The 13,674-nt window shown below is 41.5% G+C and overlaps 1 protein-coding gene across 6 annotated transcripts in view; it reads left to right on the top strand.

The window, feature by feature from the left end:
- Nucleotides 1–13,674, top strand: part of dzank1 (double zinc ribbon and ankyrin repeat domains 1) — a 140,981-nt gene that overhangs the window by 90,494 nt on the left and 36,813 nt on the right. For all 6 annotated transcript variants that reach the window (XM_068044589.1, XM_068044588.1, XM_068044592.1 and 3 more), the window contains exon 13: nucleotides 1,488–1,713. In XM_068044589.1, the coding sequence (XP_067900690.1) occupies nucleotides 1,488–1,713 (226 nt within the window). The remainder of the gene's footprint in view (nucleotides 1–1,487; nucleotides 1,714–13,674) is intronic.

Raw genomic sequence — 13,674 nt, 5'->3', positions numbered from 1 at the left:
AATTACATAGAATTTACAGCACAGAAACAAGCCATTCGGCCCAACTCGTCTATGCCAGTGTTTATGTTTCACATGACCCTCCTCCCACCCAACTTCATCTCATCCTACAGCGTCGGTTAATGCTCAGTGATAATGAAATCAGTTGGAGAAATGGAATCATTAGGACTAACAATTATTTTTGGCATAAGTATTTTGAGGCATGTCAAACTGTCGTACGATAGCAATGCCACCATTGATTTTCCCCTATGGTATCTGCTTAACGGGTTTGCATTTGTGGAATCATAAATTACAGTTCTAGTGCTAAGCTCTATTAATAAGGTTCAGCAGATTTGGAGGGAGCCGGGACTGGATGGATTAAGCTGTATAAAATGATACACTATCAGTAGATGACTACATTTTCTCTCTCCCAAAAAAGCATAATTTGTTTAAAAAGCAACCCTGACCTATATCGGTGTTTCTTATCTTTTGATTACTGTAAACACAGCGCAATTGCATGAATACTGGCACTATGTTGCCTATAATCACTGTTATATACCCACCCTGATTAATATTTGGTAAAAGCTTTTTAACTGTCTAAATACAGAACCTGTTTACAGACTGACTTGCATTTAACCTTTCACCTTTTGGAATCCCAGATACATAGATCTCAAAGTCCAGTAACGACAGGTTTAAATTGCCCAAGTGAGTGTTGAGTATGTTATCAGATCAGTTCCTCCATATGTTTAAATAGCATTGTAATTGTCTGTCGAATGATACAGTCAAAGTCTAACATTATTAATTAAACCATGCCTATGTAAAAGTTGATTTATTAGCAAAGTTGATGTAACAAGAATAATTATAGTTTTTGTGGCACTGAAGCAGTGTAGTTTTATTAGTTTAGCAGAGACTATATAAGTTGTCAGCTTTGGCCGAATGGTAGTGCTCACGCCTCAGAAGTTTGTGGTTTCAAGTTACTCCAAGGACTTGAGCATTAAACACTGAAGGAGTGCTGTACTGTTGGAGGTGCTGTCTTTTGGATGAGAGGAAAATCTGAGGCCGTCTGCCCTCTTTGTTGGGCATAAGAGATCTCAAGGCACTATTCAAAGAACAGCAGTTCTCCCTAGTGCCCTATCCCTCAGTCAACATCACTAAAGAACAGATTATCTAGTCATTTATCAGATTGCTGTTGTGGGATTTTGCTGTGTGCAAATTGACTGTTACCTTTCCTGCATTACAACAGTGACTACACTGCCAGAGTACTTATTTGGCTGTAAAGCAAATTGGAATGTCATGAGAGGTGCTATATAAATGCAAGTTCTTTTTTCCTATCTGTGTTATATTCCCTGTTAAAATAACACAGTGAGGAACCAGAGATGAGCACATCTCTGTACTGATAAACTCATTACAGTTTGTACTGTAACACCGTTAATTGTCATTTCCTTCCTCATGGTTACAAACTCCTAAAGACGTGACTTTCAAACCACTACTTCACTTTTTTTGTCCCGAAGACCACAGATCTACACACTTCTGCAACCTGGAAACCTTTGACCATTCCATTGCCAAGGTTCGGGCTGGAATCTAATAAGGAGGACCAAGGGACCCAAACCATTGGTCTTTTTTACCCATCTTGCAAGATGCTGGAGAAGAAGGAAATTGAGATAATCTGTCAACAAGAAAAACAGCAAAAGATGACCGATCGGCGTCCCCTTCTAACAGCCATCAGCCCTGGAAGGGGTGCGTAACATTGCTTATATGTTTAAAATCTAGACTTAACTAGGTGTGGCCGTCAAGTTTGAGCAGGCCTTAATAGGCATGATACAATTCTGTCATGTCCAGTAGAAATCACTGAGTCACCACAAGTGTGGCTACGGCAACACCGTTTTGGCTACTTTGCAGTCATTTTTGTAGAAAAGGCCTTGGATACACTCATACAGCACAGGTAAATGTACTTCATGTGTGTACATCTACTGAACAAACACCTACCATAATTCGATAAACAAGGCAGTAAAGAACACATAATGATCAAAAAACATCCACACACTCTGCTTTTCATCTGATCATTTTACCATAATGCAGAAAAAAGTTAAAAGTTCACATGCATACACATAAACCTACAATATGTCTAATACTCATTTTTTTTTTTATTTGTTAATCACATGTAGCTACATGTAGTTGGTAGCTAATATATTCAACAACACTGCTCTACTTCTTAGTTTCTGCTCCACCAATGAGAGAGCATCATTGAGAACAGAGCCACCAGTGGTATTAATGTGCAACAAGCATCCAGACTAACACAATGTTACTTGCAGTTACTGAGCAACTAAGGTTGGGAGGCCTTCACTATATCCAGAGTTTTAGTACGGTGACGTTTGAAACAGGGCAGCTCCAGAACTACTGAATTCTTTTTTTTAAGAGATACAGCACTGAAACAGGCCCTTCGGCCCACCGAGTCTGTGCCGACCATCAACCACCCATCCATACCAATCCCACACTAATTCCATATTTCTACCACATATCCCCACCTGTCCCTATATTCCCCTACCACCTACCTACACTAGGGGCAATCTATAATGGCCAATTCACCTATCAACCTGCAAGTCTTTTGGCTGTGGGAGGAAACTGGAGCACCCCGAGGAAACCCACGCAGACACAGGGAGAACTTGCAAACTCCACACAGGCAGTACCCGGAATTGAACCCAGGTCGCTGGAGCTGTGAGGCTGCGGTGCTAACCACTGCGCCACTGTGCCGCCCACTGTGGTGAACAGGTCCTGGTCTGGATCACTTGGGTAGAATGAGGCATTACTGGTGAATGGGTCCTGGTCCAGTTCACTTTTGTAAGGTGAGGTACCACTAGTCGAATCGTTGCTGGTCTGGATCATTTTGGTAGGGTGAGATACTATTATGAATGGAATCTGGTCTAATTCACTTTGGTAGCGTGAGATATGACTGTGAATGGGTCCTGGTCTCGATCGCTTTGGTAAGCTAAGGTACTATATGAATGGGACCTGGTCTGGGTCACATTGGTAGGGTCAAATGCCAATGGTGACCAGGTCTGATCTGGATCACCTTAGTTGGGTGAGGTACTACTGTTGAATGAGTCTTGGTGTAGATCGCACTGGTTGGGTATGGTGATACTGATAAATGAGCCTTCTTTATATCTACTTTCACGTTAATTTGATAATAGGCATTGGGATATGTTGAGAATCCAGCATTGGTACTTGTCCACTCCTTTTCTGTAACCAGTTGTCCTTTGAACATCCACCAGCAGAGGTAGAAATAACTTACATATTTCCTTCATAAAACAAAAAAAAGCTCTTGGAAAACACTGCTGCTTGTAAGGTCTTTATTGTCTGTGCAGTAAATGTGGTGATAGATAGATGTGCCTACAAAAATAAGTTACGTTTGAGATCCTTGGGTTAGTTGTTGAAGTGCATAGGATAATGAGGAGGGAGCTCAGACTCCTGTTACATGGAACATAAGAACAGGAGTAGACCATTCATTCCCTCAAGCCTGTTCTGCCATTCAATTGGATCAAGGCAGATCTGTATCTTAATTCCATTTATGTGCCTTAGTTACATATTTTTTAACACCACATGTCAGTGTTGAGTCTGGTCAGAGCCTTACTCGAGGTGACTATGAAAGTAACAACACTTTTCATCTCTCTTTTTAAAAATTTACTATATTGTTTCTGGGATTTGTGCCTTTTTTTTGTAAATCAGTCTTCCTGAGAATAGGTCCATTGGTAGCTGTGTTTTCAGCCTCTGTAATAGGCTGTTACTTATTAAATAATTTTGCTTCAGTCTTTTTCATGCAATGAATAAGTATTGGAAGGGACAATTTAGCTTGCTACACACAGTGTCTAACGAAGGTTTCAGTCCAAGGGATCTTCCTTGGTTGCCTCATCTGAGCACATGTGCTTGCCTGCAGTGAGAGAGGAGAGTAAAAGAAAGAAAAGAGGACTTGCATTTATTTAGTGCCTTTCATGGCCTGAAGATATCCCAGCGTATGTTATAGCCAATCAAGTACTTTTGTAGTAGTTATTGTTGTAATGTAGGAAACACAGCAGCCAATTTGCACGTAGCATGGCTGCACAAACAGCAACAAAATAAATGACCAGTTAATCTTTTTTAGTGATGTTGAGTTGGAAGCAGTCTTTTCTGTACAAAGTACACTCCCCTTCTTATACCTCAGCCTGAAAACCTGAAAGTCTGAGACGCAGAACTTAAAAACTGGGGACTGGCAGCCAAAATTTAAAAAGGTGACAACAACAACTTGCATTTATAAAGCACCTTTAGCACAGTTCTAGAGCTGGAGGAGGTTATAGAGATAGGAAGCCATGAAGGAATTGAACATGGATGAGAAGTTTAAATGGGAAACGTTGTGGGAACCAGGAGCCAGTGTAGGTTATTGAGGACAGGAGTGATGGGTGAGTAGGCCTTGGGGCAGGCAGTATAATTTTCAATAAGCTGAAGTTCATGGACAATGGGAGGCTGGGAGAGCATGGCAGTAGTAAAATCGGATGGATTCAGGCCTTTTTTGGAACTGATTGTTTTGGGATTCGAGTTGCCCTATTCTGTATTCCACGTTGCTCAGGGACTGGAGTACCCTGAAGCTTCTCTTTGCTGAGCGTTTGAACTTCTTTGGTTGGCGCCATGGAGATCATGCATTTACTGCCTGGAGCTGTCACAGTAATTTTCTGAGGAGGGGAGGACTATTGGCAGCCTTTGTTTTACTTGTTGGTGAGGCGGTGGGTGTGGTGTGTGTGTGTATATATGTGTGACTGTGTGGGTAGCACTTGTTGGGGCAGATTAGGCTGGTGATGGGCACTGCAGTGGCCTGGAAGTAGCAGCAGATGCAGAAGTCTCTGTAGCATTTCTTCTGGTCATGACAGGTGAAAGAGCCAGAGATTGCGAGATCCAGCATCTGTGGGTAGTTTAAAGCCAGCTGATCTTCCTTTTCACAGCCCTCTTGGGTGGGGGTGCTGAGCATAAATCATCAGCCTCTCTCTGCAGCAATTTTATTTCAGGTTGAGCCGGCTATAGATTATTTCTTTCTTTTCAGATAGTTTGCTTATTTGTGGATTTGGAGCTGTATTCTTGAAGTATTGAAGGTCTGCTTTATTTTTAAAAAGAAAAGAAATACTTGTATTTATATGGCACCTTTCACAACCTCGGAACATATAGTACTTTTGAAGTGTAGTCAGTGTCGTAAGGTAGGAAATATGGCAGCACTCCCCCAGTACTGTGCGGGAGTGTCAGCCTAGATTTTATGCTCAAGTCCTTGGAGTGGGGCTTGAAACCACAACCTTCCGCCCCAGAGGTGAGAGTGCTACCCACTGAGCCACTTCTGACATCAAAAATGTAAAGGACAGGTAAGATGTAAATAGGAAAAGTGTGCAACGTTAATTGTTTTAACAGGTTTGTGCCAACACTAAAATTCACTTAAGTTTTCTGGATTTTCATTAAAAACTTATTTCTGATTATAAAGTGCATGTACTATAATTAACATGCAGGTTTGGATCCAGCTCCCAAACATAAGCCAAAACAAGTCATAAGTTAGGAATGCAGAACCACCTTTCAAGAGCCTCATGGAACCACAATCATTACTAAGATGTAGGTGTCGTCAGCTAATCACAGCGTAGGCTTATCAATCATACAGAGAAGGTGGATCCTAAAATGGAGCCAAAAGCTGACTCTTCACTTGTAGAGTTGCAATTTTTTTTAAATCCTTTTTATACAAGTCTCCACACAACAGTGACTTGTTCACCATGGAGCGTTGGACACAGATTTGCATTGCCGATTTTCTCTGATGTTGAGTTCGTGCTCGACTTCATGCTTTCACCAGGAAATACCAAAACAAAGGCAGACTGCTTTCCTGCCACAGTGCCAGCTGGTAGCCTTCATGTTGCTGTGTCAGAAGGATGTAGGTTCACTCCAGAGACTTGAGCTTGTAATCTAGGCTGACACTCCAGTATATACTGAGGGAGTTCTGTACAGTCGGAGGGGTTGTCTTTCAGATGAGATATTAGACCAATATCCCAACTGCCCCCTCGGGTGGATGTTAAAGAACCATGGCACTATTTCGAAGAAGAGCAGGGGATTCTTCCTGGTGTCCTGGCAATATTTATCCCTCAACCAATATTACTAAATCAGGTTATCTGGTCATTATCGCAATGTGAAAATTGGCTTCTGCATTTCCTACATCACAACAGTGATGACAGTTCAAAAGTACTTCATTGGCTGTAAAATGCTTTGGGATATCCTGAGTTTGTGAAAGCACTACATAAATGAGGGTTTTTCTTAAATTACCAAGCTTACCAAATATGATGGATTCCAGTATTTCCTTTCACAGCCAAAAATTAGGACATTCCCATCCATCTTGTATTGCACTGCAGTCAAGGTCAGCTGTGGCAACTCTGTCAGATTTACTGATTACCTTGCTGCCAATCCTAATCTATTTATATTGCACGGTGAGGATCAGCAGCAGCGGGTGCATGTGCTGGGTGCGTCCTTGCCCAGTTGATAGTAGTCATGTCTGCAAATTTGCCATCTGGCCAGAACATTCCCTGGCATTGGAGAGAGTGCATGTGGGCTTGCAATGCTAAAGCTGTCCTGTTGTGCAGAGAGGAAATCTCGGCCTACTGTCAAACCCAAAATGGTGGGTGCTGCCTGCATGACATCAGAGGGCAGAGACACCAAGCAAAAACCCCTCTTGAAGGGAGTCTTGATACCGCTGACAGCACTAGTGTCATTGGGGCTCATTTTGATTGGGGCGATGGTGTAAAATGGGTGTTATCGATTCAGCTGCCTGTGAGATATCTCTCTTGATTTTCATTTCCATTGAAGTCATTGTAAATAAAATCAGGAGAGTAGTTTGGTGGGCTTGTTTTACAATGTCACCCAAAGTCATAAATACCCCTATTGTATTTACATAAATACCTCGTACAGCAGGTTTGCTATCAGAGTCTGTCATAGTGCAAATCTGGAACTCTTCCTCAAAAGGCTGTGGATGCTGGGGATCAATTGAAACTTACAAGACTGAGATCAATAGTATTTTGTTGGGTAAGGGTATCAAGGTATATGGAACTAAGGCGGGTAAATGGAGTTGAGCTAAAATCAGCCATGATTTGACAGAATGGCAGAGCAGGCTGAGGGGCTGAATGGCCTCCAGTTCCTATGTAAAGTAAATGAAGCGTCAGGTGTTGAAAGGTCAGTAATAGAAGTGATTAACCTCAGTTCATAGAATGTCAGGCGTGGTCAGTTTCAAATTCATACAAATGCTTTCTGTGTGGTATTACAAACTGACTCGAAGAGGTTGGTGTGTGGACATTAGAATGGGAATCCAGATAATCATTCACGTGATGACTATTATTTCAGAATCCAATGGAATCTGAAATTGTCCAAAATCTAACCCCAAAAAGGCAGTGTATTGTTTTGATTTGCTGAGCTCAATTACAGCTCTGCATCTTCAAATAGTGGTTATTTCCATAGAAATTCAGACTTGATCCAATGTCTAGTTGTTTTGGATTGAATTGCATTGTATAGGCTGTTTGATTTTTGTGTACTGTGAAATTTATACACATTATAAATAACAAAGCCACTCCCAGTAGTTATTTGCAGCAGTTCCAAAGAATGTAGATTTAATTCAAACTGTTCTATCTCTGCCCTGCCCCTCAGTACCTGCCGGTGCTTGTGAGATACAGGCCAGTGCACGCTGACTCAGAGAAAGGTGGGGCTCTTTGTTACTGCCTTTGGCTTCAAACCCTTCCTGCAGCCATCCACACAGTACATTGAGTTCTTGTGTTCTCAACGAGCATTTACACTCTGCCATGCATTTCTCTGTACGATCTGCTTTGCAGTATTACATCAAAATAGCCTGTTAGTCACCCATCTTCTAAATTTACCTATGGCAAAATGTGCTTTTTAAAAAAAAATGTTTTTTTAAACCCTGTTAAATGTGCAAGTATTCAAGGTTATCCAGGTTGAACATTAACCAAATATATGCAATGGATTCATTCCGAAGGATTTATCTCTGCATTTTACTTTATTTTTCTGAAGTATATTAGGCTTTTTGACTAAAGGTTTAGTATCTATCCTTTGTACTCCTGATAGTTCAGAAGTGGTAAAGAAAGCTGGCCTTACATTGCCTGGAACTCAGCTTAATTGCTTGAACATTCCTCCTTTTTGTATTTGGGAACGTAATTATCCCCGGGCGGTTAAAGGTTCTTATTTGCTTTAGACATCAGTCCTTTCTGTGTTTAACCTTATGAGTGCTGTTTTTGTTGGTAATTGTACCTGTTACTTAGTCCTTCCTACAGTGGCTAAATCTGCCTCTCAACATTTTGCACTTAACATAGATTCTGTACCCTGAAAGCTGAAAAATGCAAGTTTGTCATGATGGCAATTCGACTGCTCATTTCTCAGAGTGTGTCAAGAACATTGGATATTTATGGTGCTTGGTGCCAATGCTGCACCATTGCATTTGAAGTACTGCATTTAATTTTGGACACCGCACCTCAGGATAGATAGGCCTTGGAGGGGATGCAGCAGGGATTTACCAGAATGATGCCTGAGCTGAAAATGTTAAATTATGAGGACAGGATAGGACAGATTAGGCCTGTATTCTCTTGAATACAGAAGATTAAGGAGTATCTAATTCAGGCATTTAAGATGCTTAAAGGATTTGATAGTTTCTCTCAATCTACCCTATTTCCATCGGTGCGGAGTCCAGAACAAGGGGCATAATCTTAAAATTAGAGCTCGGCCTCTCAGGGATGATGTCAGGAAGCACTTTTTCATACAAAAGATAGCGGAAGTCTCGAATTCTGTCCTCCAGAAAGCTGTTGTGGCTAGGCCAATTGAAAATTACAAAACTGGGATTGATAGATTTTTGTTAGATAAGAATATCAAGGGATATGAAACACAGGCAAGTAACTGGAGTTAAGATGCAAATCAGTCATGATCTAATTGAATGGCGGAACGGACTCAAGGGGCTGAATGGTCTCCTGTTGTTCTTATGTTTCTCTGCATGTGATGCTGGGATGAGTCGAGTCAACCCCATGTGAGTGGGTTATGCATCAGCTATTTAATTGTAAATAGCAAAAAGTTTAAACTGTCTTAAGGTGTGCAGGACCAAGGGATTAAAGTGGGAAAATTAGGAAATAATCGTGAGTGGATAAATTCTAGTTTCCTAGATTAGCATGAATATATTCTAAAGTTTCATCAGTTTCCCTAGAAGCATGTAAACTGTACTTGGATTTTCTACTGCGATATTGGCTGTTTGGGGGCAAAAAACCCCATATTATGCATGGAGCTGATTATGTGAAATAGTTCAGTGATCTCATCAAATGATGCTGACTCATTGGTATTTGTGAAAAATTAACCTAAATAAAATTTCAAATCAAGATAAACAATTGTATTTCATGCTGTCTGGCATGATTGGACATGAAATATGTTTTCAGAGACTCTCTAAAGTAATTGTGTTTTTTTTTCATTTGTTTCTTTTTAAATTCATTTTCACATGTGTATATAATTAGTACAGTTATAACAATATCTAAATCTAAGTATTGAGTTGAAAAAACCATTTTTAAGTGAACTATTGAAAGACTATCTGTGCTTCCCACACAAGAATTATTGCCAGGAAAATGCAACGTACGCCTCAAATGGTAATATCAAAAGTAGACCTGATACTAGGGGTAGAATTTTGTGTCCTAGGCCCAACCATCTTCAGCTGCTTCATCAGTGACCTTCCCTCCATCATAAGGTCAGAAGTGGGAATGTTTGCTGATGATTGCTGAACAGTGGGCTACCTTCAAAGAAGAGATAGTTCGGGCACAGTCAAGGCAATTTTCCCCTTCGAGGGAACGGTAGGGTAAATAAAGCCAGAGCTCACTGGATGACAAAAGAGATAGAGATTAAGATAAAGAAGAAAAAGTGTGCTTACGACAGATGACAGACAGAAAATAGTATTGAGAACCAGCCTGAATATAGAAGGGGTAGTGGAAGAACAAATAAGAGAAGCCAAGAGACAGTCTGAAAAGAGACTGGCAGTTAACATAAAAGGGAATCCCAAAGTTTTCTATAGATGTATAAATAGTGAAAGGATGGTGAAAGGAGGAGTGGGGCCAATAAGGGACCAAAAAGGGGATTTGCACATGAAGGCAGAGGGCATAGCTGAGGTATTAAATTAATACTTTGCATCTGTCTTTACATGGGTGCACGAGGAGGTAATTCAGACACTAGAAGGGTTTAAAATTGATAAGGAGGAGGTATTAGATAGACTGTCTGTACTTGAAGTGAATAAGGCACCAGGATTGAATGAGATGCATCCAAGGATACTGAGCGAAATGAGAATGGAAATTGCACAGGCACTGGCCATAATTTTTCAGTCTTCTTAGACTTGGGGTGGTTCCAGAGGACTGGAGAATTGCAAACGTTACACCCTTGTTCAAAAAAGGGTGTAAAGATAAGCCCAGCAATTACAGGCCTGTCAGTTTAACTTCGGTGGTGGGGTAAATTCTAGAAAGAATAATTCAGGACACAATTAATAGTCATAGGACAAATGTGGTTAAATTAAAGAAAACCAGTATGGATTTCTTAAGGGAAAATCATGTTTAACTAACTTGCTGGAGTTTTTTTTTTTAAAGAGATAACAGAGGGTTGATGAGGGCAGTGCAGTTGATGAGGTGTACATGGACTTCCCAAAGGCATTTGATAAAGTGCCGCACAACAGACGTGTGAGCACAGTTATAGCTCATGGAATAAATAGGATAGTAGCAACATGAACACTGAATTAGCAGAGTGACAGGAAACAAAGAGTAGTGGTTAATGAATCTTTTTCGGGCAGGAGGAAGGTTTGTAGTGGAGTTCCCCAGGGGTCAGTGTTGGGACACTTGCTTTTCCTGATATATATTAATGACCTAGACCTTGGTGTACAGGGCACAATTTCAAAGTTTACGGATGATACGAAACCTGCAGGCATTGTGAACTGTAAGGAGGATAGTGTAGAACTTCAAAAGGACATAGACAAGTTGGTGGAATGGGCAGACAGGTGGCAGATGAAATTCAATGCAGAGAAATGTGAAGTGATTCATTTTGGTAGGAAGTACATGGAGAGACAATATAAAATAAAGGGTACAATTCTAAAGTGGGTGCAGGAACAGAGGGACCTGTGTGTATATGTGCATAAGTCATTGAAGGTAGCAGGACAGGTTGAGAGCGCGGTTAATAAAGCATACAGTATCCTGGGCTTTATTAATAGGGGCATAGAGTATGAAAGCAAGGAGCTTATGTTGAACGTGTTTAAGACACTAAAATAAAAGCAAAATACTGCGGATGCTGGAAATCTGAAATAAAAACAAGAAATGCTGGAACCACTCAGCAGGTCTGGCAGCATCTGTGGAAAGAGAAGCAGAGTTAACGTTTCGGGTCCGTGACCCTTCTCCGGAACTAGCAAATATTAGAAATGACAAAGGTTATAAGCAGGTGAGGCGGGGTGGGGCAAGAGATAACAAAGGAGAAGGTGTAGATTGGATAAGGCCACATAGCTGACCAAAAGGTCATGGAGCAAAGGCAAACAATATGTTAATAGTGTGTTGAAAGACAAAGCATTAGTACAAATAGGGTGTTAACGGACTGAAGATTGAACAGCAGCAAGTACAAACATGAAAAAAAAACAGTGGGTAAGCAAACTGAACAAACTAAGATGAAATGAAATAAACAAAAAAAAAATTGTAAAAAATGTAAAAAAGAAAAAATAACTAAAAATAAAAGTAAAATGGGGGGCCCGTCATGCTCTGAAATTATTGAACTCAATGTTCAGTCCAGCAGGCTGTAGTGTGCCTAATCGGTAAATGAGATGCTGTTCCTCGAGATTGCGTTGATGTTCACTGGAACACTGCAGCAAGCCCAGGATAGAGATGTGAGCATGAGAGCGAGGGGAGTGTTGAAATGGCAAGCAACCGGAAGCTCAGGGTCCTGCTTGCGGACTGAGCGGAGGTGTTCCGCAAAACGGTCACCCAGTCTGCGTTTGGTCTCCCCAATGCAGAAGAGACCACATTGTGAGCAGCAAATACAGTATACTACATTGAAAGAAGTACAAGTAAATCGCTGCTTCACCTGAAAGGAGTGTTTGGGGCCTGGGATAGTGAGGAGAGAGGAGGTAAATGGGCAGGTATTACACCTCCTGCGATTGCAGGGGAAGGTACAATGGGACGGGAACGTGGTGGTGGGAGTAATGGAGGGGTGGACCAGGGTGTCGCGGAGGGAATGATCCCTTCGGAATGATGACAGTGAAAGGGAGGGGAAGATGCGTTTGGTAGTGGCATCACGCTGGAGGTGGCGGAAATGGCGCAGACTGGGTGACCGCTTTGCAGAACACCTCCGCTCTGTCCACAAGCAGGACCCTGAGCTTCCGGTTGCTTGCCATTTCAACACTCCCCCCTGCTCTCATGCTCACATCTCTATCCTGGGCTTGCTGCAGTGTTCCAGTGAACATCAACGCAAGCTCGAGGAACAGCATCTCATTTACCGATTAGGCACACTACAGGCTGCCGGACTGAATATTGAGTTCAATAATTTCAGAGCATGATGGGCCCCCCATTTTACTTTTATTTTTAGTTATTTTTTTTTTTCTTACATTTTTTACAATTTTTTTTTTGTTTATTTCATTTCATCTTAGTTTGTTCAGTTTGCTTACCCACTGTTTTTTTTTCATGTTTGTACTTGCTGCTGTTCAATCTTCAGTCCGTTAACACCCTATCTGTACTAATGCTTTGTCTTTCAACACACCATTAACATATTGTTTGCCTTTGCTCCATGGCCTTTTGGTCAGCTATGTGGCCTTATCCAATCTACACCTTCTCCTTTGTTATCTCTTGCCCCACCCCTGCCTCACTTGCTTATAACCTTTGTCATTTCTAATATTTGCTAGTTCCGAAGAAGGGTCACTGACCCGAAACGTTAACTCTGCTTCTCTTTCCACAAATGCTGCCAGTCCTGCTGAGTGGTTCCAGCATTTCTTGTTTTTATTTAAGACACTGGTTCAGCCTCAGCTGGAGTATTGCATCCAGTTCTGGGTGCCGCACTTTAGTGAGGATGTGAAGGCGTTAGAGAGGCTGCAGAAAAGATTCACGAGAATGCTTCCAGGGATGAGGGACTTCAGGTATGAAGATAGATTGGAGAAGTTGGATCTGTTTTCCTTGGAGAAGAGAAGGCTGAGAGGCGATTTGGTTGATAGAGGTATTCAAAATCATGAGGGGTCTGGACAGAGGAGGTAGAGAGAACGACAGGGCACAGATTTAAAGTAATTGTAAAAGAAGCAAAAACGACATGAGGAATAACTTTTTCACGCAGCGTGTGGTTAAGGTGTGGAATGCACTGCCTGAGAGTGTGGTGGAGGCAGGTTCAATCGAGGCGTTCAAAAGGGAATTTCAAAGTTATATGAGAAGGAAGAATGTGCAGCGTTACGGGGGAAAGCGGGAGAGTGGCACTAGGTGAAATGCTCATTAGGAGATGCAGTGTAGATATGATGGGCCGAATGGCCTCCTTCTGCACTGTAATTCTGTGATTGTACAATGTTCAGTACCATTCACAACTTCTCTGATACTGAAGGAGTCCATGTTCATATGCAGCAAGACCTGGATAATGTTCAGGCTTGGGCTGATTAGTGGCAAGTAACATTCGTGCCATGCAAGT

This window comes from Heterodontus francisci, chromosome 13, assembly GCF_036365525.1.
Source record: "Heterodontus francisci isolate sHetFra1 chromosome 13, sHetFra1.hap1, whole genome shotgun sequence".
Lineage (NCBI taxonomy): Eukaryota > Metazoa > Chordata > Chondrichthyes > Heterodontiformes > Heterodontidae > Heterodontus > Heterodontus francisci.
The sequence above is the reverse complement of the archived record's forward strand: the minus strand, read 5'-3'. Positions and strand labels throughout refer to the sequence as shown.